Genomic DNA, 26,034 nt, shown 5'->3' on the forward strand with positions numbered 1-26,034 from the left:
TTAAATTGGAAGGAATCACTCCTGACATCATTACTGCTAGTGTTGCTTTTAGGGAAGCTGTGATAGACATTTATCTTTAATTTTCACTGGCAGCACCTTTACTGTTTTTTGTGTTTGAAAAATTTTATTCATCTTTTTTGTATTCTTGGAGTGTTTTAGGTTTACAGAAAAATTGAGCTGAGAGGTTTTCTCATTTACATCTTACCCACAGTTTCCCCTGTTATTAACATCTTATAGGTACAGTTGTTGCAATTAATAAACCAATGTGCTTAATTGCTCAGTTGTGTCTGACTCTTTGTGACCCCATGGACTGTAGCTTGCCAGGCTCCTCTGTCCATAGGGATTCTCCAGGCCAGAATACTGGAGTGGTTAGCCTTTCCCTTCTCCAGAGTATCTTCCCAATCCAGGTGTCAAACCCAGGTCTCCCACATTGCAGGCAGATTCTTTTCCATCTGAGCCACCGGGGAAGCCCAATAAATAAACCAATAAAAACCAATATTGATACATTATTGTATCAATAAACCAATGTTGATACATTATTAAGTTCCACAGTTTACATTAGGGTTCATTCTTGCTGCTAAGTCGCTTCAGTTGTGTCCGACTCTGTGCAACCCCATAGACGGCAGCCCACCAGGCTCCCCTGTTCCTGGGATTCTCCAGGCAAGAACACTGGAGTGGGTTGCCATTTCCTTTTCCAATGCATGAAAGGGAAAAGTGAAAGTGAAGTTGCTCAGTCGTGTCCGACTCTTCCCGACCCCATGGACTGCAGCCTACCAGGCTCCTCCATCCGTGGGATTTTCCAGGCAGGAGTACTGGAGTGGGGTGCCATTTTTGGCATTGTACAGTTCTGTGGGTTTTGAGAAATGTGTAATACTATGTATCATTATTATAGTATTATAAAGAACAGTTTAACTTCCTTAAAACTCCCCAACGCTCCATTATTCCTCCCTCACTCCCCACCCCTTGGAACTTTGGCAAATAGCTGTATTTTTACTGTCGCTATAGTTTTTATCTTTTTCCGGAATATCTTATAGTTTGAATCATGCAGTATGTAGCCTTTCAGACCAACTTCTTTCGCTTAGCAATATGATCTAGAAAATTTCTTTTTGTGGCTGTTTCAGTAGCTCATTTCTCTTTATTATTGTATGAATGATGCTGTTGTATCATTCATTATATGATTGTATTGTATGAATAATACATTATATGAATGATACTTCATTGTATGAATGTACTGCTTTATTCATTTACCTATTAAAGGACAGCTTGGTTGTTAATAGTTTCTGGCAATTATAAGTAAAAGTGCTTTAAACATTTATATGTAGGTTTTTGGTTAGACATAAGTTTTCAACTAGTTGGATAAATATCTAGGAACATCATTGCTCGATCTGTGTTTAGCTTTATAAGAAACTGACAAGCTGTTTTCCAGAGTGGCCGTGTCATTTCACATCTTCAGGCACGTGCTTGATCTGAGATTGTATCTTTTCTTGGTAAAGCCCTTAATGAGTGTTCCTCCTACCCTGTTAGAACCCCCACGTGTGCTTTAGGGAATTTGAGCTTTAAAGTACATGAAATGCTCTTAGTTCTAGTCACTATTGGTACCAACAAAAGGAAAGTTCAGATATTTTGGTTTCTTGTGTGGTTCAGCACTTTCCTATTTTAACTTTACCTTCTCTAATTTCTGTTCATTTACCTTCCAAAAATATTGAATGCATGTAAACTTTTGGTAATCTGATCACACGGACCACAGCCTTGTCTAACTCCATGAAACTAAGCCATGCCGTGTGGGGCCACCTAAGACGGACGAGTCATGGTGGAGAGATCTGACAGAATGTGGTCCACTGGAGAAGGGAATGGCAAACCACTTCAGTATTCTTGCCTTGAGAACCCCATGAATAGTATGAAAAGGCAAAATGATAGGACACTGAAAGAGGAACTCCCCAGGTCGGCAGCTGCCCAATATGCTGCTGGAGATCAGTGGAGAAATAACTCCAGAAAGAATGAGGGATGGAGTTAAAGCAAAAACAACACCCAGTTGTAGATGGGACTGGTGATAGAAGCAAGGTCTGATGCTGTGAAGAGCAATATTGCATAGGAACATGGAATGTTAGGTCCATGAATCAAGGCAGATTGGAAGTGGTCAAACAGGAGATGGCAGGAGTGAACGTCAATGGCAAAAACAAGACTAGGAGCTGACTGTGGCTCAGATCATGAACTCCTTATGCCAAATTCAGACTTAAATTGAAGAAATTTCCCTAGACCATGCAGGTATGACCTAAATCAAATCCCTTATGACTATACAGTGGAAGTGAGAAATAGATTTAAGGGACTAGATTGATAGACAGAGTGCCTTATGAACTATGGACGGAGGTTTATGTCATTGTACAGGAGACAGGAATCAAGACCATCCCCAAGAAAAAGAAATGCAAAAAAGCAAAATGGCTGTCTGAGGAGGCCTTACAAATAGCTGTGAAAAGAAGAGAAGCAAAAAGCAAAGGAGAAAGGAAAGATATGAATGCAGAGTTCCAAAGCATAGCAAGGAGAGATAAGAAAGCCTTCCTCAGCGATCAGTGCAATAAAATAGAGGAAAACAATAGAATGGGAAAGACTAGAGATCTCTTCAAGAAAATTAGAGATACCAAGGGAACATTTCATGCAAAGATGGGCTCAATAAAGGACAGAAATGGTATGGACCTAACAGAAGCAGAAGATATTAAGAAGAGGTGGCAAGAATACACAGAAGAACTGTACAAAAAAGATCTTCATGACCCAGATAATCATGATGGTGTGATCACTGACCTAGAGCCAGACATCCTGGAATGTGAAGTCAAGTGGGCTTTAGGAAGCATCACTACGAACAAAGCTAGTGGAGGTAATGGAATTCCAGTTGAGCTATTTCAAATCCTGAAAGATGATGCTATGAAAGTGCTGCACTCAATATGCCAGCAAATTTGGAGAACTCAGCAGTGGCCACAGGACTGGAAAAGGTCAGTTTTCATTCCAATCCCAAAGAAAGGCAATGCCAAAGAATGCTCAAACTACCGCACAATTGCACTCATCTCACACGCTAGTAAAGTACTGCTCAAAATTCTCAAAGCCAGGCTTCAGCAATACGTGAATCGTGAACTTCGACATGTTCAAGCTGGTTTTAGAAAAGGCAGAGGAACCAGAGATCAAATTGCCAACATCCACTGGATCATCGAAAAAGCAAGAGAGTTCCAGAAAAACATCTGTTTCTGCTTTATTGACTATGCCAAAGCCTTTGACTGTGTGGATCACAATACATTGTGGAAAATTCTGAAAGAGTTGGGAATACCAGACCACCTGACCTGCCTCTTGAGAAACCTGTATGCAGGTCAGGAAGCAACAGTTAGAACTGGACATGGAACAACAGACTGGTTCCAAATAAGAAAAGGAGTACGTCAAGGCTGTATATTGTCACCCTGCTTGTTTAACTTATATGCAGAGTCATCATGAGAAACGCTGGACTGGAAGAAGCACAAGCTGGAATCAAGATTGCCGGAAGAAATATCAATAACCTTAGATATGCAGATGACACCACCCTTAGGGCAGAAAGTGAAGAAGAACTAAAGAGCCTCTTGATGAAAGTGAAAGAGGAGAGAAAAAGTTGGCTTAAAGCTCAACATTCAGAAAACTAAGATCATGGCATCTGGTCCCATCACCTCATGGCAAATAGATGGGGAAACAATGGAAACAGTGGCTGACTTTATTTTTTGGGGCTCCAAAATCACTGCAGATGGTGATTGCAGCCATGAAATTAAAACATGCTTACTCCTTCGAAGGAAATTTATGACCAACCTAGACAGCATATTAAAAAGCAGAGACATTTCTTTGTCAACAAAGGTCTGTCTAGTCAAGGCTATGGTTTTTCTATTAGTCATGTATGGATACAAGCGTTGGACTATAAAGAAAGTTGAGGGCCGAAGAATTGATGCTTTTGAACTGTGGTGTTGGAGAAGACTCTTGAGAGTCCCTTGGACTGCAAGGAGATCCAGCCAGTCCATCCTAAAGGTGATCAGTCCTGGATGTTCATTGGAAGGACTGATGTTGAAGCTGAAACTCCAATACTTTGGCCACCTGATGTGAAGAGCTGACTCATTTGAAAAGACCCTGATGCTGGGAAAGATTGAGGGCAGGAGGAGAAGGGGGGACAACAGAGGATGAGATGGTTGGATGGCATCACCAGCTCGATGGACATGGGTTTGGGTGACTCCGGGAGTTGGTGGCCTGGGAGGCCTGGCGTGCTGCAGTTCATGGGGTCGCAAAGAGTTGGACGTGACTGAATGACTGAACTAAACTGACACTTTTGGTTAAGGTCTTTCAAAACTCAGTGCCTGTCTAGTGTTTTTATCAGAATCTTCTCCATTTCATTAATTTTTTAATTGTTATTTTACAAATCTCCATTACTATTTTATCTCACTTGTCCCTGCAGGATTTTAATTCATGGAGGTGACTTGAGTAATGACATAGACTGAATTTGTGTTACTTATATTTCCTGAAAGAAGAGAGCATGCCATGCCACTCTGGACCGCAGGGAAAATACCAGATTTTGGTCTGGAAGCGGAAGCAGAAACAGGCAGAAAGCCTAGACCAAAGCCATTAATTAGTGTTTTCTCAGGAAAGACACAACAGGGTAAACAGCTTTGGATTGGCTGTTCATTAATTGTGGCAGGGAAGAAATCAGTATTGACAAGGATGTGGAGAACAGGGCACCCTTGTTCACTGTTGATGGGAATGTAAATTGTTGCAGACATTGTGGAAAACAATATGGAGATTCCTCAAAAAATTAAAAATAGAACTACCACATGATCCTGCAATTTTACTTCTGGTATTTATCTGAAGTAAGTGAAATCATGTATCAAAGAAGATATATGTACCCTTGTGTTGTGTTTGTTACAGCATTGTTTGCAATAGCGAAGACATGGTATGGTCTCACTTATATATGGAATATACATTTTTTTATTAATTTATTTTAATTGGAGGGTAATTACTTTACAGTATTGTGGTTGTTTTTGCCATACATTGACATGAATCAGCCTCGGGTGTACATGTGTTCCCCATCCTGAACTCCCCTCCCCATCCCATCCCTCTGGGTGGTCCCAGTGCACCGGCTTTGAGTGCCCTGTTTCACGCATTGAACTTGGACTGGCCATCTATTTCACATATGGTAATATATGTGTTTCAGTGCTGTTCTCTCAAATCATCCCACCCTCACCTTCTCCCACTGAGTCCAAAAGTCTGTTATTTATATCTGTGTCTCTTTTGCTGTCTCATGTATAGGGTCATTCAGTTCAGTTCAGTTGCTCAGTTGTGTCTGACTCTTTGAAACCCCATGGACTGCAGCGCACCAGGCCTCCCTGTCCATCACCAACTCCCAGAGTTTACCCAAACTTATGTCTGTCAAGTTGGTGATGCCATGCAACCATCTCATCCTCTGTCGTCCCCTTCTCCTCCTGCTTTCAATCTTTCCCAGCATCAGAGTCTTTTCAAATGAGTCAGTTCTTCACATCAGGTGGCCAAAGTATTGGAGTTTCAGCCTCAGCATCAGTTCTTCAAATGAATATTCAGGACTGATTTCCTTTAGGATGGACTGGGAGGGTTGTCATTACCATCTTTCTACATTCCATATATATGCGTTAATATACTGTGTTGGTGTTTTTCTTTCTGACTTACTTCACTGTATAATAGGCTCCAGTTTCATCCACCTCATTAGAACTGATGTAAATGCATTCTTTCTAATAGTTGAGTAATATTTATATAGAATATATTTTTAAATGAGCTCGTAGATACAGAGAACAGATTGGTTATTGCAGAGTGGGAAATTAGGGTGCTGGGCAAACAGGGTAAAGATGGCCAAAATGTACAAACTTCCAGTTATAAGATAAATAAATCCTAGGAATGTAATGTACAGCAGAATGACTGTAGTTAGCAGCACCATATTTTAAAGTTGCTAAGGGAGTAGATCTTAAAAGTTCTCATCACAAGAAAAAACTTGTAACTGTGTGGTGGTAGATGTTAACTAAACTTACTGTGGTAATTATCTTGTAATATATTCATATCAAATCATGCTGTACACTTAAAACTACCAATACAATGTTTTGTCAATTAAATCTCAAGAAAATAAAAAAATGATTCTGGCAGATTTGGGGCTATACAGGTGGTCTTTAGTTGCCTGTTACTTGGCCCTGGGGTGACTTAGAGCAGCAGAAATACTGGCTTGTAAGAGTTCAGTAAGGGGGTTAGTTGGATCTGTAGACTTGTAATTGGTTGGTTTGCATGTGAGGGGTGTGCTCCTGACTGAGCCCTTTGCCACTTCTAAGAATTGGTTAGCCCTGGGATGGGCAGTCTCTTCCCTAGCCAGCTCAACCATAAATGCCAAAGCATCAAGAACACAGAAAATAAGAAAATATGGTTAAAGTAATTGGTCCTGTGATGAACAGATGCCAGAAAGAGAATCTGAGAAAACAGGGAACATACCCTCAGCTTACTTTTTTCAAAACCTGTTTAAATTGTAAGTTACAACCTATATATATAGAAAAGTACATAAAACAAAGATATAGCACATGACTATAAAACATAAATTCTTATAACTGCCAGCCAGACTAACTGCCAACATCCTAGAAATCCCCTGTGTATTCCTTCTACATCACAATACCCATTTTTGGAGGTTACCATTACCTTTACTTTTATGGGAATTACTGCCAGACTGTTCTTTATAGTTTTATGTATATATATATCACTAAGCAATAACAGTTTAGATTTGCCTATTCTTGATCTTTAAAGTAATCTTTACTATAACTGATCTTTTGTGTCTTCCTGGTTTTATCCAACATGGTGATTCATTTTTTGTTGTATGTTGCTGAAATGTGTTCTTTTCCTTGCTGTATAGGATTCCATGTATGAATTTACAACAGTATATTGATTTATCTCTTCTATTCTTAATGGACATCTAGGCAGTTCCTAGTTTGTTGCTGTTTTTTTCTTTCGATTTGTCAAAACCCTTTGTATATATTCTGGATATAAACCTTTTATCAGGCACCAGTGTAGTGAATTGGAGAAGGCAATGGCACCCAACTCCAGTACTCTTGCCTGGAAAATCCCATGGATGGAGGAGCCTGGTGGGCTGCAGTTCATGGGGTCGCTAAGAGTTGGACACAACTGAGCAACTTCACTTTCACTTTTCACTTTCATGCATTGGAGAAGGAAATGGTAACGCACTCCAGTGTTCTTGCCTGGAGAATCCCAGGAACAGGGGAGCCTGGTGGGCTGCCGTCTATGGGGTCGCACAGAGTCAGACATGACTGAAGCGACTTAGCAGCAGCAGTGTAGTGAATGTTTTCTCTTATCCTTATAATCATACTTTTCAGTATCTTGATGAACAATTCTTAATTTTAATGTAGTCACATTTATCAGTTCTTTTATCTAGAGTTTGTATTTTTTGTTTGTTTAAAAAATTCTTCCCTACACTGAGGTAATAAAAATGTTTTTCTACATTATCTTCTAAAAAGTATGGTTTCACTTTGAACATTTTATTCAAAAATCCACTGGAGTTTTCTTCTGTGAATTGTGTTAATCTGATTATTTTTCCATAGGTATATCAAATTATCTCATACCATTTATTGAAATAACTGTCATTTTCCTGTTGCTTCACAGTGATATTTATGCCATAAATTAAGTTACCATAAATCTGTGGAATCTTTTCTGATTTATTAATTCTATTCTGTTGATCTGTTTTGATTATCCCTATGCCAAGAACACACCGATACTTTAAATAACGTCTTGCAATCTGGTAGGGCAAACTGTCTCACTTTGTTGTTCTTTGAGAGTGTTTTGACATGCTTGGCCTTCACGTTACATACAAATTTTAGAAATAGCCTCTCAGTATACACAGATACAACCTTCTGAGATTCGGATTTGGATTACTTTGCATCTGTAGATCAACTTAGGAGAGAATTGACATCTTTACAGTATTGAATTTTTCAGTCCTTAAAGTTCAAGTTGGTATATCTAAGCTGTTATAAATTGTATCCATGTGTATGAAATTTCATGTTCTGTTGTTGGTAAATAGAAACACAGCTTATTTTTGTATATTGCTTTAATATCTAGCAACCTTGCAGGATAATAATCTCTTATTATATTTTTATTGCAAGAGAGTGGTATCCCTCTCGTTTTTATCCCTTGATTCTTGGACTTGGACTGGCTATGAGAGAAACAGCAACATATATTGGACACCAATTTAGAGCATATGCCACCTCCTAGGAAACCTTGCTGCAGCCCTGCAATGTACTGACACTTAGCTGTTTCTATAACTTAAAACATTAAAATTTTTACATTATTTTAGTGAAATATTTATGAGTATATACACACACTTAAACCTGTTGTGGAAGACAGAATCATCAAATCTAAAGGGAACAGCATCTTAGTGAAATAAAGCATAATGGTCATGGAATTTTGATGGACTCTGATCTAAAAACAATAGATATTCTATTAAATTAACTCCTGGATAGTATACAGTTAGAATAATTCCTAATTCTCTAGTTAAGGAATTCTGTACTTAGTCAGCTCCTGTGCCCCAGAATCATGTAAGAATTGTTGACTTTTAAGAAATGTAAGTTGGACTGAAGTGAGGAAGAAATAAAGAGTAACTGGTAAGCAGCACTAAATAAACAAGGAAATGCATTCAACTGAAATTTATCCATGGGATACTGAAAATTCTTTAAAGTGAATCTGATTATAAACTCCTGTAATAAGAGACACTAAATGAAAAGGAGACTTTTTACAAAGATGATTTTTCCCATGATCTTTTGTATGTTCTTACGTTAGCTTAATACAAAGCAAGATTTTTTTTGTCAAAAACTATACAGATGTTTGTAGAACTAGAAGTTGAATTCTGCTTTTTCAGTTCTCATAATGTTTCCCTTTCAATAATATACTTATGGTTGTTTTATATTCAAGTACTGTTGTATATCTACTTAACCGCCAGATAAAATGCCCAGGAGTCAAATTCCTGAAATGCATTTATGTGATATTTCAAAAAAGAACATTTTGAAAATCAGACAAATATGCACACATATATAAACACATGACAGAAAATTATACAAGAAATTATAAGCAGGGACTGACCCCAGAAAAAGAGTTTACATTTTATACAACATTTTGTACTGTTTGAGTATTTTTTTAATCTTGTGGATTTATTACTTTTTAAACTTAAAAAAAAAGTTCTAACAATTTAAAAAAGGAAAAAAGCCATGCAATTCCAAGTATACATACACATATATCACAGGAAGAAAAGCTCTGTACACATATATATCCATTTATTAACAGTAGTTCTTCTTAGGAAAGAGGAGCTTGTTGGCAAGAGGTTAAAATTTTGCTTTATCTGAACTGTTTAAGATTTTAAGAATGTCTTTATTTAAAACCAACATAAGTCAGAGAAGTGCACAAATCATTTCTGTACAGGCCAATTAAAAAAACTGAAAGGAGCATAACCCCTGTAACCATCCTCAGGTCAAGCAATAGAACTTTACCAGCACCCCCAAGAGGCTTCTTGGGAAGGATTTGAAAGGTAATCCCAAGAAGTCTCTTGGGAAGGATTATGCTTTTAATCCTTCCTAGAAGTATTCCCTCTCTCCCAAAGAATATCTATCCCTTTTTACTTCCCCAAACCAAAGATTAGTTTTCCCTGTCTTTGAATTTTACATAAGTAGAATTATACAGTATGCATTATTTTGGTCAACATATGACATTCATTCCTGTTACCATTCATAGCTATATATAGTATTTGCTGTATAATATTCCATCCTATAAATATGCCTTAGTTGCTTCAATTTATTGTTGATGGAAAATTGGGTTGTTTCCAGTTTTTGCTTACCACAAGTGATTCTTCAGGAACATTCCTGTACACAACTTCTGCACATGTGTATGCAATGGAGTGCATGGGTCATAGGGAATATATTAATACATGTTCAAGTAGTAACTGCTATTTTTTTTGTTTGTTTATTTCTACTTATACATCCCCAATACCTCAAATACAATTGAACTCCTCTCATATTCCCTCAAACACCAAGCTTTTATTACTGCTTCAGTTTTTCCTTATTGTAGAGTACTATTATTTTCCCCAAATAGCTGCTGCTTCCCTCTAGGGTAAGATTATTTTTTCCTGTCCTGCTATTGGCAAAAAAAAAGGTTTCCAAAGAGGCAGCACCAGTTCCACAAGCAGTATGTTTTTGGCATTTGCTCTGCAGTCAGATCAACATTTGGAATTGTCTGTCTGTTTCATTTTATCTATTATCATGATAGATATATATACTATTTGAATTTTAAAGGAAATATCCACATGCCTCTTGTGTGAACAAAAATAGATATGCCTCTACTTGGGGAATATCTAAATAAAATACCTATTATTAGTAAACATCAATTCCAGTGTCTCCTAAGGATCTGTAAACATATAATTGACCGCGTATTGGTCTGTGTACCTATGTATGCTTCCCTAATGGCTCAGTCGGTAAAGAATCTGCCTGAAGTGCAGGAGAACCAGGTTTGATCCCTGGGTCGGGAAGATCCCCTGGAAAAGGGCATGGCATCCCACTCTAGTATTCTTTCCTGGAGAATCCCATGGACAGAGGAGCCTGGTGGGCTATGGTCCATGCAGTCACAAAGAGTTGGACACGACTGAGCGACTTAACACATGCCTATGTAATATAAAAACTCATCTTTTAAAACTAAAACCATTGGTAAACTTAACTGGCACATTAATGAGTGCTTAGAGTATAAGGAAAGAATTTCATGTTAGCTGCAAAGTTGGCAACAAAGTGCCTGTATGTAACAAAGTACCCTATCTTCTTGGGGATGATTCACTGGACTAATTAAGGGTTTTGGGAGAAAAAGGAGTTTGGAACTGTTTTGAAGAAGGGAAATGCTAATTAAAACCTTAGTGATAATGTAAATATTAAGAAACCTGAAATATAGTAAGTCTGTGGAGCAGTGGAATCCTTCATACACTGCTGGCGCAACTATTTTTGGAAGTGGCCTGGCAATATTTAATAAAACTGAAAAAGTGCAGACCTAATATAATATTCTTCTAGGTAGTTATCTTACAGAAAATCTTATACATGTATACAAGGGCACATGTGCGTGCCTGTTCATTGCTTTGTAATAACAAGAAAACAAGAAGTAATATAAATATCTAACAGAGAAATGAATAGGATTTAGAGGATTCATATGATAGAATGCCTGTGTGCATGCTGTCACTTCAGTCGTGTCTGACTCTTGATACCCCATGGACTGTAACCCACCAGGCTCCTCTGTCCATGGGTTTAGCCAGGCAAGAGTACTGGATTGGGTTGCTGTGCCCTCCTGCAAGGGATCTTCCCAACCCAGGGATCAAACATGTATCTCTTATGTCTCCCGCATTGGCATGTGGGTTCTTTACCATTAGTGCCACCTGGGAAGCCCTCATACAATGGAATGCTAGAATATGATTACCAGTATTCCATTGTATGAGCCTCTACTATGGATAAATCTTAAAAAGTAAAAAGGTGCATAAAACAGCAAATTAGAGGAGGGATATTATATATGATCATTATATTAATATAATGATGCCACTGACGTAAACTGGAAAAAAAAAAGCCTTACAAATCAATAGTTATGTATCAGTACTAATATTAGATATATACAAACATGAATATTGAACAAAAATGAAAAAGATACACCACAAGTTTAGGGAAAAATTAACTATAAACACGTTTCTTCTTTCAAAAGAGCTTCTGATGCAACATTGTAAATCTGTCAGATCTTGTATTCAGAATATTTACAGAACTCTTAGAACTCAGCAATGAAAAGACAATTAACCCAAATAAAAACTGGGCAAAGGTTTTGAATGCTCATTTCTTCAAAGAAGGTATGTACATGACCAATAAGTACATTAAAAGTTGTTCAACATCATTAATGTTTCAGTAATGTTTCATTAATGTTCAGTTCAGTCACTCAGTCGTGTCCGACTCTTGGCGACCCCATGGACTGCAGCATGGCAAGCCTCCCTGTGCATCACCAACTCCTGGAGCTTACTCAAACTCATGTCCATTGAGTCAGTGATGCCATCCAACCATCTCATCCTCTGTCGTCCCCTTCTCCTCCTGCCCTCAATCTTTCCCAGCATCAGGGTCTCTTCAAAACAGTCAGTTCTTTGCATCAGGTGGCCAAAGTATTGGAGTTTCAGCTTCAGCATCACTCCTTCCAATGAATATTCAGGACTGATTGCCTTCAGAATGGACTGGTTGGATCTCCTTGCAGTCCAAGGGACTCTCAAGAGTCTTCTCTTTTTTTTTTGAACCACAGTTCAAAAGCATCAGTTCTTCGGCGCTCAGCTTTCTTTATAGTCCAGCTTTCACATCCATGCATGACTAGTGGAAAACCATAGCTTTGATTAGATGGACCTTTGTTGGCATTAACGTTCAGTTAATTTAATTAATGATGTCATTAATGTTTAGAAAAATGCAAATGAAACCATACCCAGTAAAATGGCTAGAATAAAAGTCAAATAGTAGCAAGTGTTAACAAAAACCTGGAAAAATTGGAACATTCATACGCTGCTGGTGAGAATGTAAACTGGTGTATCCACTTTGAAAACAATATGGCAATTCCCCAATCAAACATGCAGCTATGCTATGACCCAGCAGTTCTTCTAGGTATTTACTCAAGAGAAATGAAAACATGTCCATATAAAAATTTGTACAGCTTTTTTATTAATAGCCCAAAGGTGGTAACAATCCAAATGTCCATCAACAAATGAATAAACAAAATGTGATACAGTGAAATGTTATTCTGCCATAAACTGTAATGAAGTATTCCACAGTCTAGATAAAAGATTAAATGCAAAACAACCCTAATTAAAGGAAAAGTTAATTGTTTTTGAGGGTCTGCTGTATGTCAGGCACTGTGCTGGCATTTTACATACAGTGTTTCTGTTAATCCTTCAAAAACACTACATTTTAGAAGAGGACACTAAAGTTCATGGAGTTTAAATAATTTGTCTAAAAACCACATTTATTAAGCAATAGAGCAGAATTTCAGTATAGAATTGTCTGATTCCAAATTCATATTTTTTCTATTATAGTGCTTTATTTCTAAAAAAGCAATTGTGAAGACAGATGACCCTAATAGAAAGTATTTTCTGTTTATCACATATTATATTGCATACCTTGTATTCTAGCTTAGCATTGTAATTGGCTGTAACTAATTTCCCTTAATGATTCATCTGTATATTCTCAGCTCTGCAAAACGTGCCTAATGTTTAGTATTTGCTCATTAATTACTTGTCAGTTAAAAGAGTGAATGGTTAACAGATCTCAATTGTTTCTCTATATGCTGGTATTCTTACCTGAGTTTAAAAAGTCCTTCATAGGACTAAGAATTAAACTCAAATTCATTAGTTTGATAGCTGCCCTTTTATTTACAGTTATTAATCTCTTTGTAGACTTCAGCTGAAATGTGTTACATCAGCCAGCCCCTTTACAGATTGACAGGATCCAGTGAAGAACAAAGCATGATTCAAAGTTCTTAATAGTGAAGTCAGCTTAATAACATTTTGATGTTTAAGTAGTTCATACTTGTTTGTGAAGTCAATTTCCTGGCTTAATTTCTTAGGAAAATCATATAATGAATTTAAATTTAGACATAATAAGATTGGGTATCTGCATTTTATCAAGGTAAATAAATCCAGAAATTAGTTGGAAATATAATTTTGGAGTTTGGGGAATCTAGAGCTATACTCAGTAGCCATTAACTACATGTGGCTATTTAATTAAAATGAAGAAGATTAAAGAAGATGAGTTCTTCATTCTCACTGGTCACATTCCAAATGCTCAGTAGCGCTTGTGTACATTTTCAGGCCATGTATAGCCAAATATAGCTACAGGCTATTATCAGACAGCACCATTATAGAATACTTTCATCATCACAGAAAGTTTTATCAGCTAGCCCTGTTCTCAAAGCCAGAAGAAAAGATTTAGGAGCTATTTAGAGACTGAACAGTAGTTAATTCAGCAAACATTTCTTCATCTTCTGTAGTCTCTGCGTATAAAAATAAGTAGACTGAAGTAAAGGGCTCATGTGTGTTGTAGCAGAGTTGACAACATGCAAACAAGTGAATACAGTCATGTACCAAGTATTTTAATAGAAGGATATACAAAGTGCTATGTCTCTAATACAGGAATTACCTAACTCTGCTTTAGGGTGTCAACTTGTTGAAGGAAGAGTAGTGTTTCCTAAAGAAGGAAGTAGTTCCTCATAGGAAAATGTCAGCAGAAGTCAAGTGTGTATCAGATAGTGCTGGAGAATAGTAAATAAATCATAGGCCAGGAAATGAAGATGATGAAACTTCTGACTATGGAATACTAGATTGAACGGAATAGAGCAGACGGATAGCTGAAAAGCTATAGGGCGGTCAGTACAGGAAAATACGGAAAGTAAGAGGCAGGCAGGTGTCCAGCATCAGTTCAGGAGAAATCTTATAAACATTGTGTCCAGTGTATGTTCTTTCTCTGTCCTATAAATTTGTGCGTTTCTCCTATGCTAGAGGGCATATCCTTAAAGCAACAGATCTGTGCTGATAAAAATAATAAAAAATTGTTCACTCATTATTGTGTTTCCTTTAAAATACATGTAGATATTACTAATAAATGACTGCCCTGACATTTGGATACAGTTTGGCACTTTTATGTAGTAGTTCAGATTCCAAGGTGGTAAATGTCCATTTGAAATTGCCTCACTTTAAGTAGTTAGTTGATAAGTTTTAAGTCCACTGCAGTGGGAGTTTACCTTAAGAGAAAGTTTGTTTGAATGGTCTTGTAAGATGAAGTAACTTTTCAGTAACAACAATAATCTCTTATTTTACTTAAAAAAAAAAATAAATCTGCGTTGGACTAAATGATACCTCAGGTTTCCTTAGCTCTGACTTTCCCCAGGCTGTATGCCCTGTTTGTTTAGAGGTATTCATGTCAGGCTTCCTGATTTCTGTTATCTGTCAATTCATCTTGGTCCTTCTCTTTCTTTCTCACTCCAGAGATGTCTTTTTCTGCTGTCTTGCTTTTTTTGAAAATTATTTCTTTCTTTAAGAAAATAATTTTACATTTGATCCTCTTAAATTTTATCTGTTTTCTTCCATAATTTCACCAAGCCACTGTATTTTTTTTATTATTAATTAGGAAATTTAAGAAATGTTCAATGTTAATTACATTTTTCTAGATTTTTCTGGTCTTCATTAGTGTATATACTAAGCATGGTTATAACTTTAATCAGGGACATTTTCATTACACTTTTTTGTGTTACATTTATGTACCATTTTGTATTAGTATTTGCATGTATCATCATGTTGTTGTTAAGTCGCTAAGTTGTATCTGACCCTTTTTCAACCCCATGGACTGTAGCCCTCCAGGCTCCTCTGTCCATGGGGTTTCCCAGGTAAGAATACTGGAGTAGGTTGCCATTTCCTATTCCAGGGATCTTCCCAACCCAGGAATTGAACCCACATCTCCTGCATTGGCAGATGGATTTGTTACCTCTGAGCTACCCGGGAAGCCCATGTATCGTCATAGCCTACTTGTAAAGTCTCCATGATATGGCATTATTTACAGTCATTGTCAACTTTAATCTGCCCTTTGGTGGTAGCCATCTTATCCAAAACATATGTTTCAAGCCTATGTTTTATCTGTTATTCAGGAAGTAATATAAATATTAGTAGTATTTAAGTTCAGAATACTTAATGCACAATAGCTGTATGTATCTCTGTTCAAAATGGTAAGAGAGCTAGAAGTTAACTATTGGCAAATATTCAGGCAGTTACTTTTATCAGTTGTCCACTCACCCCCTGTTGACAGTATTAACTGAAACCAGGCATTAAAAGCATTTTCTCTAAAGAATGACAAAAGAAAACTGCCCGGCTGATCTGTCCTGCGAACTGAGTGAGGTCTCAAGAATGGCAGCATGGATACGGGGATGTAAGAGATGGAAGAAGCTGAGTGGAGAAGGGAACCTATTCGGTAATTTGACAGAGAGTAGTGTAACTGTCAGATCCGAACTCTGGTTTTTTAAAGGGGTTAGGAATTGGAAGGTCAGCAGTGCAGTGTCTTTTTTTATTCCCTTACTTTTGGCTTAAGTCTGATCTCCAGAAAAGTGAAGTAATTAATTTTTTCAGCAAATGTGTAGTCCCCATTTTCCTTCCCTATTAAATAGCATACATCTACTCTCTTGCAACGTTTAATATCTTGATATGCAGATTTGATCTGCTGTTCTTATAATTAATACTTCTTCCCCTCATTTTAAGGTTATTCTGGTACAAGTTAACCCAGGGGAAGCATTTACAATAAGAAGAGAAGATGGACAGTTTCAGTGCATTACAGGTAAGAATGGTAATTTATTATCTTTTGAGACAAGACTAAAGTTTATGATAACATAAAAGTGTCATATGCTTGTGGTTTCTTCCTTTCTTTCTGACTGCCACCACACCAAGGCACGAACTTTGCAGACTTTATGGCTTAACTATTGTAGTAGCATCCTAATTTGTCTCTTTCCCAGGGTTTCTTGGTTAATATACTGTAATGGTCTTCATGTCACTCCCCTGCTCAAAAATCTTTGGTGAATCCAGTTCAGTTTCCTTAGTCTTTTTGAAAGATCATTTCATCATCCTTGCTTGCTTTTTTCCCACTTTCCTTTCAATACTGTTTTCCTTTAGTCCTGCTAAGTTGGCTTATCCACTCTCTCTGAACCCTTTTTATATTGAATACTTTCTGTACTGTTCTTATCTACAGTTTATCCGTATCACCACTACCTCCAGCCTATCCAAGTGCTTCCAGACTGAGCTCAGATCTTATCTTTAAAAGGTTTTTTTATAAAGACCCATCATTATGTGTACTCATGTACTGCTTGGATGAATTACTACATAATTCTTGTGTAGTAAAAGAATTTTGGTTGTGTAAGTTCCAGCATTCATTCTAACTGAAGAGTCCTTGATTCCAAAGTAACCTGTTAATTAAACTAAAATCTTAGTTAATTTTGGAAGTGAGTACTCTGAATGAGAGTCCTAAATTTAACAAATATACCTGTGCAGAGGCACATTTCAAAGAGTAATTGAGCTAGTGAATAGTTATTGCTCCTAATAGACCTGTATAAATAGGATGCCCACTAGCTAATTTACTAATTCAAATTCCTAATGAAATAAACACTTGTAAGAGAAACTTCCACTAAACTTCAAAATTTATAGAAATAATGATGCTGTCTTTAGCTTGGTACATAAAACCTTATTTAATAAAAATGTTCAAGGAGTATTCGCTTCCTTCTGTTTTGATTTCTTAACAACAAAAACTGTGTCATTTTTACTTTTGATTCTCTGTGCTAAAATAATGCCTTTTGCTTAGTAGGTGTGCTGTTGATATTTATTAAAACTAACTGCTAAAATATTTTTAAGTATATTGGTATGCTTGTTTGCCTTGGTAACTACTATGTACTGAAAATATATTTTTATACTCAGAGATATTTTAGTGCCTTAGAGTTTTCAATATGAGCACCAATTAAGATTGCATGGTAATATGGAAATTTTAATGTAAAAATATAAATGTAGTGAGCCATAAATAATGCCTAGATGTTAATCATTTAGCCAAATCCTGGATTTCTGGCTATTTTTTTATGATTTGACTCTCACGTGTAAAAAAAAATTGTTAAAGTGAATTCAGGTTTGTTGAAAGCAGTAGCGCACCTTACCTCAAGAAGTCAGGAGCTAATCGACAGTTCCCTGGTGTGTTGATTCCGCGCCCCTTCACCCACTAGAGTTAGTATGCCATTGATGCTACCTCTGCCTCTAAATCTCCCTGCTTTCCTTTTCGTTTCCAGGTAGCTCTGACCAGCTTCTCAGTAGTTACTGATGTGTGTTTCACCACTGTTGCTGCTGGTGTCACTTTCTAGTCTGCCGGTGGGAGGTTACTGGACTCTTGGTGCTTCTGCTGCATCTAACTCAGAGAGTGACCCGCACTGTTGCTCCTGGGGCGGTTATTGTCAGCACCGCTGTTCCTGTTTGTCTTCCCTTTACTGCTGCTGCTCTTGATTACTGCTTTTCTGCTCTCACATTCTCTCCTCATACACCTGATCTTGACTCTTCCTGCCTTTATAGGGGCTTCTGATGTTAGGGAACGTTTGTCCCCACCAGGAAGTACCACTTTGTTCTCCATGTGTTTTGGGATTATGGTGAGGATAAGCACACACGTAGTCAGCTCTTTCGTATTTGCCATCTCCTTTGCAGAGCATTTTGTTAGTAAGTCTCTCCTAAACTGAGCCACATGACATTTAGGTCCTTAGTAAAACAACATTTTGTTAAATACTTACAAGCTCTGTATCCCAATTATCCTAACTCTGTTACCCTAGAGTGAGTTCTCTGCACTCCAGATGTTGGCACTTCTGGCCTCTGTGTTCTAGTCTGAATCCTTGTGCTCATTAGGTCTGTTCAGAATGCTTTTGTCTTTATAGTTTTACCTTTGCTAGTAGTAGCTCATAAATGAAAGCATATACAGAATTTTCCTCTTGGCTTCTTTTCACTTAGTATAACACGTTTGAGGTCCGTCCATGTTGTTCTTGCATCATTAGTTCGCTCATTTTTATTGCTGAGTTGTGTTACATTGCACGAACACCCACATATTGTGTCTGTTTAGTCATTTGTTGAGGGACCTTTGAGTTGTTTCCAGATTTTGGCTAACATAAACTAAATGGTTGCGAATATTCGTGTTTTAAATAAGGGCCGTTTTCTCCCAGGATGTGTTTGTTGGGGATGGGAGAGGAAGATTTCATCCAAGGAGGACCCCTAGTGACCTGCTATGATAATCTAGAATCCCTGAGACATGTGTACAAACTACACCTTAGGCCCCGTGAATCTTGTTAGATTTGTCAGATCTTTGATATTAAAAATGCCTGAAATTTATTAGAAGTTAAGTGTCTGTTTTATATATCATGGTCACTATATTGTTTGCTATATTACTGTAACTCACAGAATGAAATATAATTTTTCTTACTAAATTCACAATAAAACTTTAAAGAAATATTAATAACAAAATGTATGAATTACTTAATGGTGTATTTTTAAAGGTACAAGTCTGGGAGTAGGTCAGCCTGGGTTCTGGGACTAGTGGGTGGGAGTTAAAGGAAAACAGATTTAGCTTAATATGAGGAACAACTTTGTAATAAACAGAGCTGTCAGAGAGACTCAGGAGCAATCAGTTTCCCATCTGCCTTTGTAGGTGGTAATGCATCTACTGAGTCTTCACTTGATGGGGCCATTAGCAGGTTTAATTTCTCTTCAGTGGATGGTTGGAGTTAATGCCTTTAAAGGTTCTTCACAAGTCTAAAATGTTCTGATTCTATATCCTTCAGTAGATTACTTAAATTCTGCCCATTATTTTGCACATCTGTGAAATGAGGATGCACTAGTGTGAATTAGATTCAACAATTTTTCTACCAGCTCTCAATTTTTTAGATATTCATAATTATGGTAATATCTTATGCCATATCTTAAATTTATTTTAATAATAAGTAGATCAGGCTTCAGCAATATATGAACTGTGAACTTCCAGATGTTCAAGCTGGTTCTAGAAAAGGCAGAGGAACCAGAGATCAAATTGCCAACATCCACTGGATCATCAGAAAAGCAAGAGAGTTCCAGAAAAACATCTATTTCTGCTTTATTGACTATGCTAAAGCCTTTGACTGTGTAGATCACAATAAACTGTGGAAAAGTCTGAAAGAGATGGGAATACCAGACTACCTGACCTGCCTCTTGAGAAACCTGTATGCAGGTCAGGAAGCAACAGTTAGAACTGGGCATGGAACAACAGACTGGTTCCAAATAGGAAAAGGAGTATATCAAGGCTGTATATTGTCACCCTAGTTATTTAACTTATATGCAGATTACATCATGAGAAACGCTGGACTGGAAGAAGCACAAGCTGGAATCAAGATTGCCGGGAGAAATATCATTAACCTCAGCTATGCAGATGATACCACCCTTATGGCAGAAAGTGAAGAAGAACTAAAAAGCCTCTTGATGAAAGTGAAAATGGAGAGTGAAAAAGTTGGCTTAAAGCTCAACATTCAGAAAATGAAGATCATGGCATCACTTCATGGGAAATAGATGGGGAAACAGTGGAAACAGTGTCAGACTTTATTTTGGGGGCCTCCACAATCACTGCAGCTGGTGATTGCAGCCATGAAATTAAAAGACACTCCTTCGAAGGAAAATTATGACCAACCTAGATAGCATATTCAAAAGCAGAGACATTACTTTGCCCACAAAGGTCCGTCTAGTCAAGGCTGTGGTTTTTCCAGCCGTCATGTATGGATATGAGAGTTGGACTGTGAAGAAAGCTGAGTGCCAAAGAATTGATGCTTTTGAACTGTGGTGTTGGAGAAGACTCTTGAGAGTCCCTTGGACTGCAAGGAGATTCAACCAGTCCATTCTAAATGAGATCAGGCCTGGGTGTTCATTGGAAGGACTGATGTTGAAGCTGAAACTCCAATACTTTGGCCACCTCATGGGAAGAGTTGACTCATTGGAAAAGACTCTGATGCTGGGAGGGATTGGAGGCAGGAGGAGAAGGAGACAACAGAGCATGAGATGGCTAGATGGTGTCACCGACTCAATGGACATGAGTTTGAGTAAACTCTGGGAGTTGGTGATGGACAGAGGGGACTGGCGTGCTGTGATTCATGGGGTTGCAAAGAGTCGAACACGACTGAGCGACTGAACTAAACTCAGATCAGTATTCCAAGAATTTTTTAAAAGACCACTGATTATCTTTGGACTAAGGGCTTTTTTTTTACTACAAATATGACTGAACTACATGAAGTTTTAAGGTATATGGAAATTATAATTAACTCAAGTCCAAACCATATGTAGTAGTCTCTTTACCATATGATTAGGTGTTATTTACTTTTTTCATAATTTAACAAACTAAATCATGGAGAAGTTATATCTTTTATACATTACTTAGGAAAGCTTAACTACCCTTAGGAAATACTCTAAAAGTATAAGTAACTATGTGGTGGAAATCCACTATTAAAAAATTTGTCCTCTACATTTTTCCTTCTAAAATGAAAATATCAGTTTCGCTGCTGCTGCTGCTGCTACTATCGCTTCAGTCGTGTCTGACTCTGTGCGACCCCATAGATGGCAGCCCACCAGGCTCCCCCATCCCTGGGATTCTCCAGGCAAGAACATTGGAGTGGGTTGCCATTTCCTTCTCCGATGCATGAAAGTGAAAAGTGAAAGTGAAGTCGCTCAGTCGTGTCCGACTCTTAGCGACCCCATGGACTGCGGCCCACCAGGCTCCTCCGTCCATGGGATTTTCCAGGCAAGAGTGCTGGAGTGGGGTGCCATTGCCTAGAGAGGCTCAAAAGACTCATTTTGAAATATTAATGAGTCTTGTTTTTTAAAATGAAACATAATGGATCATCCATTCATAAATTCAGCCCATTTTAGGTTAAGTGAATGATTCATCCTGAGTACTTTGTGTAATAGTCCCAGATTGTCCCTAAATGCTATTAAATGTTACTTTTCAAGAGAAACTGTTATATATGACTTGGTTAAGAGAACACTGCAATGTTTATGCTAAAAAAGGAAAATTCAGGCAAATTAAGTTGTCTTCAATTCTTTATGTTCCTAATGAATAAAATATTATTGTTAAAGTTGTTCTCTTGAAAATAGGAAATCTCAACCAGTTCAGTGAGTTCTGTTTTTTTTTAAGTGATAAAAATTTCAATTAAAAAAACTTTAATGAGTGGTGATGGCAAAAGGAATGTAAGACCTAGAAATATAATTGCGTAAAATAGCTAGCAAGGAAATGAGAATCTTAGTCCTAGAGCCATAAGAATCTCAATTCCACCACAGCCTCATGAGATTGGAAAAGGACTCCAGCCTCTAAATGAGAACACACCCTAGCCAGTACTTTGATTTTCACTTTGTGAGACCCTGAGTAGAAAACCCAGTTTATACAACACACGGATTTATGAACTACAGAACTGTGGGCTAATAAATGGGTGTTTCTTAAAACCACTAAGTTTGTGCTAATGTTAAAAGAGCAATAGAAAACTATGACAATTATAATGTGAACATTTTTTCTCTCATGCGTCATGTTCAGAGGTCTGTTAGTATTTGTATGGAGTTCTTTGCCCTATAGGTAGTGAAGGAACTCAGGTTACTTCCATCTTGATCTGCCATCCCTAGAATATTACACTCGTCTGCATGATCCATGGTGGCTCACCACCAATGTTCATGGCCCAGACAGAATGGAAAAGAGGAAGAGAAGAAGAGATAAAAGATATGCCCTCTTTCTTTAAGGACATACTTTGGAGATTATACAGGTAACTTATGCTCACTGGCCATAGCTTAGCTGCTCATGTCTAACTAAATAAGAAAACTAAAAGTTGCCTTTGGATGAGGTGCCCATGGATCCAGCTAACACTCAGAAGATTATTACTATGGAAGAAGTGAAGAACAAATACCAGAAAACAACTGATAGATGCCACAGGCTATTTTAAATAATAATAATAATTGAAAATCTTCAAAGATCCTCCAAAAAATAATTACAGTGTTTGCTTATGGAGTGGTGGTGCATAAAATTGGGAACAGGGATGAAGGGAAAGTTTTTCTTCTCTTCTTTTTTATACTTTTTCATTTTTGAATCTTGTAAAATATAAGAATTGTATATAAGAACCGCCCCCCTTTATTTTTACCCAAAAGATACTTGTCTACCTTCCCTCAGCCACATTTTACCTGTCCCAATGTGATTAGTATTTCTCCACTGTTCCTCCTTGTCCCTCTTGAGATTTTCATCATTTGGAGTTTGTTTAGTCAGTGACCTCAGCCCAGTGGAGGCCATGTCAAATATATATATACACACACACATATATATATATGTATATACACTGCATATACATATATATATATACCTTAAGTATATAAGGTATTTTTAAGTATTTGATACATTCTGATATATTTTACAGTAATAGAAAAAGGTCATTCTACTCTGTTGTCATCGCACATGCACAATATTTTAACTACTTTTTAGGCCATATCAGTACTTATTTTGTGAGTTTTTAATTATAGCAGAGCCTTACTACCATTTATAAAGTTGAAAGCATGAAGTAGTACATTCTGGATTTGAAATACCTATTTTGCCAGTTGACTTTCTAATAAGTTGAGTACTGTTTATATGAAGCAGCTTCTTCCTAAATGAGGAAACCAAGGCTGATGATACTGTAATTTATCAAATGAATCTGACTAGCTGTATAAATTGGGGAAAGTGAAAATGTTAGTTGCTCGGTTGTGTCCAACACTTTGCAAACCCATGGACTGTAACCGCCAGGCTCATCTGTCTGTGGAATTCTCCAGGCAGGAATACTGGAGTGGGGTTGCCATTCCCTTTCCAGGGGATTTTCCTCCCCCAGAGATCGAACTCGGGTCTCCTGTATTGCAGGCAGATTCTTTACTATCTGAGCCACCAGGAAAGCCCTTGAAAAACTGGAGAAATTTTCACAAATAGCCACATTAGAGAGCTATACTTTCTAACTGGATTTGATTAAAACTTGTCACAGAAATCTGTTTAAGTATGTATTATACCTAACTGACGGAGAAGGCAATGGCACCCCACTCCAGCACTCTTGCCTGGAAAATCCCATGGACGGAGGGCCTGGTGGGCTATAGTCCATGGGGTCAAGAAGAGTTGGACACAACTGAGTGACTTCACTTTCACTTTTCACTTTCATGCACTGCAGAAGGAAATGGCAACCCACTCCAGTGTTCTTGCCTGGAGAATCCCAGGGACGGGGGAGCCTCGTGGGCTGCCGTCTATGGGATCGCACAGAGTCAGACACGACTGAAGCGACTTAGCTGCAGCATACCTAATTGAGTAGTTTCATGCCCTTTTGAGCACGTTACTGTGAAAGTCGCTTAGTCGTGTCCAACTCTTTGTAACCCCATGGACCATAGAGTGTATGGAATTCTCCAGGCCAGAATACTGGAGTGGGTAGCCTTTCCCTTCTCCAGAGGATCTTCCCAACCCAGGGATCAAACCCAGGTCTCCTGCATTGCAGGCAGATTCTTTACCAGCAGAGCCACAAGGGAGGTCTTTTAATAAGCACATTAGTCCCACATTGATTTGGATTCAAATTTCTTTACAGAAATGTTATTTTCCATATTTGTTTCTGTAACTACAAGTTTGGCCTTCCTAAAGCATGACTTTTTTTTATTACTATGCTAAAAACAAACTAAAAAACCTTGCCTTCTTTCATTTCATACAGCATAGGACTCTTAGCCTTATTTTCTAGGCACTCCACCAACTCATTCCAGTCTTTCTTTCTAGTTTTAGTTTCAGAAATTTCTACTCCAGATATACTAGAATTAGTAGATACTCCAGTTTCTACCCCTGGAGAAGAGCATGGCCACCCATTTCAGTATTCTTGCTCGGAGAATCCCCATGGACAGAGGAGCCTGGTGGACTTCAGTCCATGGGGTCGCAAAGAGTTGGACACAACTGAACGACTAAGCACAGCACCAGTCTCCATATATTTCTTACAGAGACCCCTCTCATACCTTTGTTTACATTGCCCCTTCATTGAAAATTACATAAGAGTGTGCATTCACATGTGTACACACAAGAGCTTTCTGAATTTTTTGCAATTCTTCAAAACGCAGTACAAACTAGTTCCCCATCTCTTGAGATTCTTTCTGACCACCCCAGGGTTAAAAAGTACTCCTCAGTTTCCTTTTCCATTCATTGTCTGGCCTATATCTCTAACTTGGCATATGTCTTTTATTGATTTATATGGCACTTACTGGTTTTTGTCTTTTTTCTGTTTTAGAGTCCACCACTAATCATGTAATTGAGTTCTCATTGTCTGACAGCATTGTGGTGTGTACAATTAATCTTACTTAAACCTTAACAGAGTGAGAAACTTGAGGTTCGTTAGTCTCATAGCTAGTTACTGAAAGATCTGGGACTCAAAGGAAGGTCTTTCTGGCTGTAAAGATTAAAATTTTCATCCCTTCACCAAGGAATCAGACTCAACAGGGAAGTTTAAACATGCAGGTGTCTAGACCCACATTAGCCTTTCTCAAATGATTATGGTACAGACCATATTGTGTCTAGATCTCCTTTCCTTCCCCGTTAATACCTGGAACTGTCCCTTGCATTTATAGAAACTGTAAATGTTATTTGACTTATTTTAGGAATAAGCAACAAAGTTGTCTTTATTTCAGCACTTATTTCTAACTGCAAAACCAATGCTCTATAGAACTGCAAGTAATGGTTAAAAGGGCAGAAAGTGACATAATTTAATTAGCATGTATGATACTATCTAATGGTTATTGAACAATTACTGTACCAGTTACTTTTGTAAACATTCTGAATGTAATTAATCTATTTAATTCTCCTATCACCCCTGTGAGATAGCTATTACTGCCTTCATTTTATGGACAAGAAGACTGAGACCTAGGTTAATAACTTGGCCAGTTTCGGGTGACTGAACAGCTGAGCTGGGACCTGAACTCTGGTAGTCTGGCTGCAAAATCCACACTTTACAGCCATTTCTCAAACATAAGTATCTGAGATGGCACTCTACTCATGACTTAACAATAGTTAGCTTCTCTCAACCACATACTTTTTTCCGAAATATTTTCATATATTTACTACAAGTCATTCAAAATTCTATTCTAGAAACGGGAGTGTCTTATTTCAAAAGATCCAAAACCAAATTACTATACCCTAAGAACTTTATAGATTCATCTCTGAACCCTAAGACCAACCCTATCAAAAAGTACAACATAGCTTTATGTATGTTGTACTACATGATGCTAGGGGGAAAAAAACCCTCTTACTTTTCATTGTAAGATATAATTTTTTCCTCAGAGCACTGAGAAAGCATGTTTCATTTCATTTATTGATCTTCGAGGAGAGAATCTACCATAAGAAATTTAAGGAGTAA

The 26,034-nt window shown here is 37.7% G+C and overlaps 1 protein-coding gene across 11 annotated transcripts in view; it reads left to right on the plus strand.

Annotated features, from left to right (window-relative positions):
- The window catches only part of FNDC3A (fibronectin type III domain containing 3A), a 114,941-nt gene that overhangs the window by 23,787 nt on the left and 65,120 nt on the right, over positions 1-26,034 (plus strand). For all 11 annotated transcript variants that reach the window (XM_086329062.1, XM_086329054.1, XM_086329061.1 and 8 more), the window contains one exon: positions 16,340-16,415. In XM_086329062.1, the coding sequence (XP_086185188.1) occupies positions 16,340-16,415 (76 nt within the window). The remainder of the gene's footprint in view (positions 1-16,339; positions 16,416-26,034) is intronic.

This window comes from Bos grunniens, chromosome 12 (genome assembly GCF_055505025.1).
Source record: "Bos grunniens cultivar Pamir isolate PY7600 chromosome 12, Bosgru_T2T1.0, whole genome shotgun sequence".
In the NCBI taxonomy this organism is placed as follows: domain Eukaryota; kingdom Metazoa; phylum Chordata; class Mammalia; order Artiodactyla; family Bovidae; genus Bos; species Bos grunniens.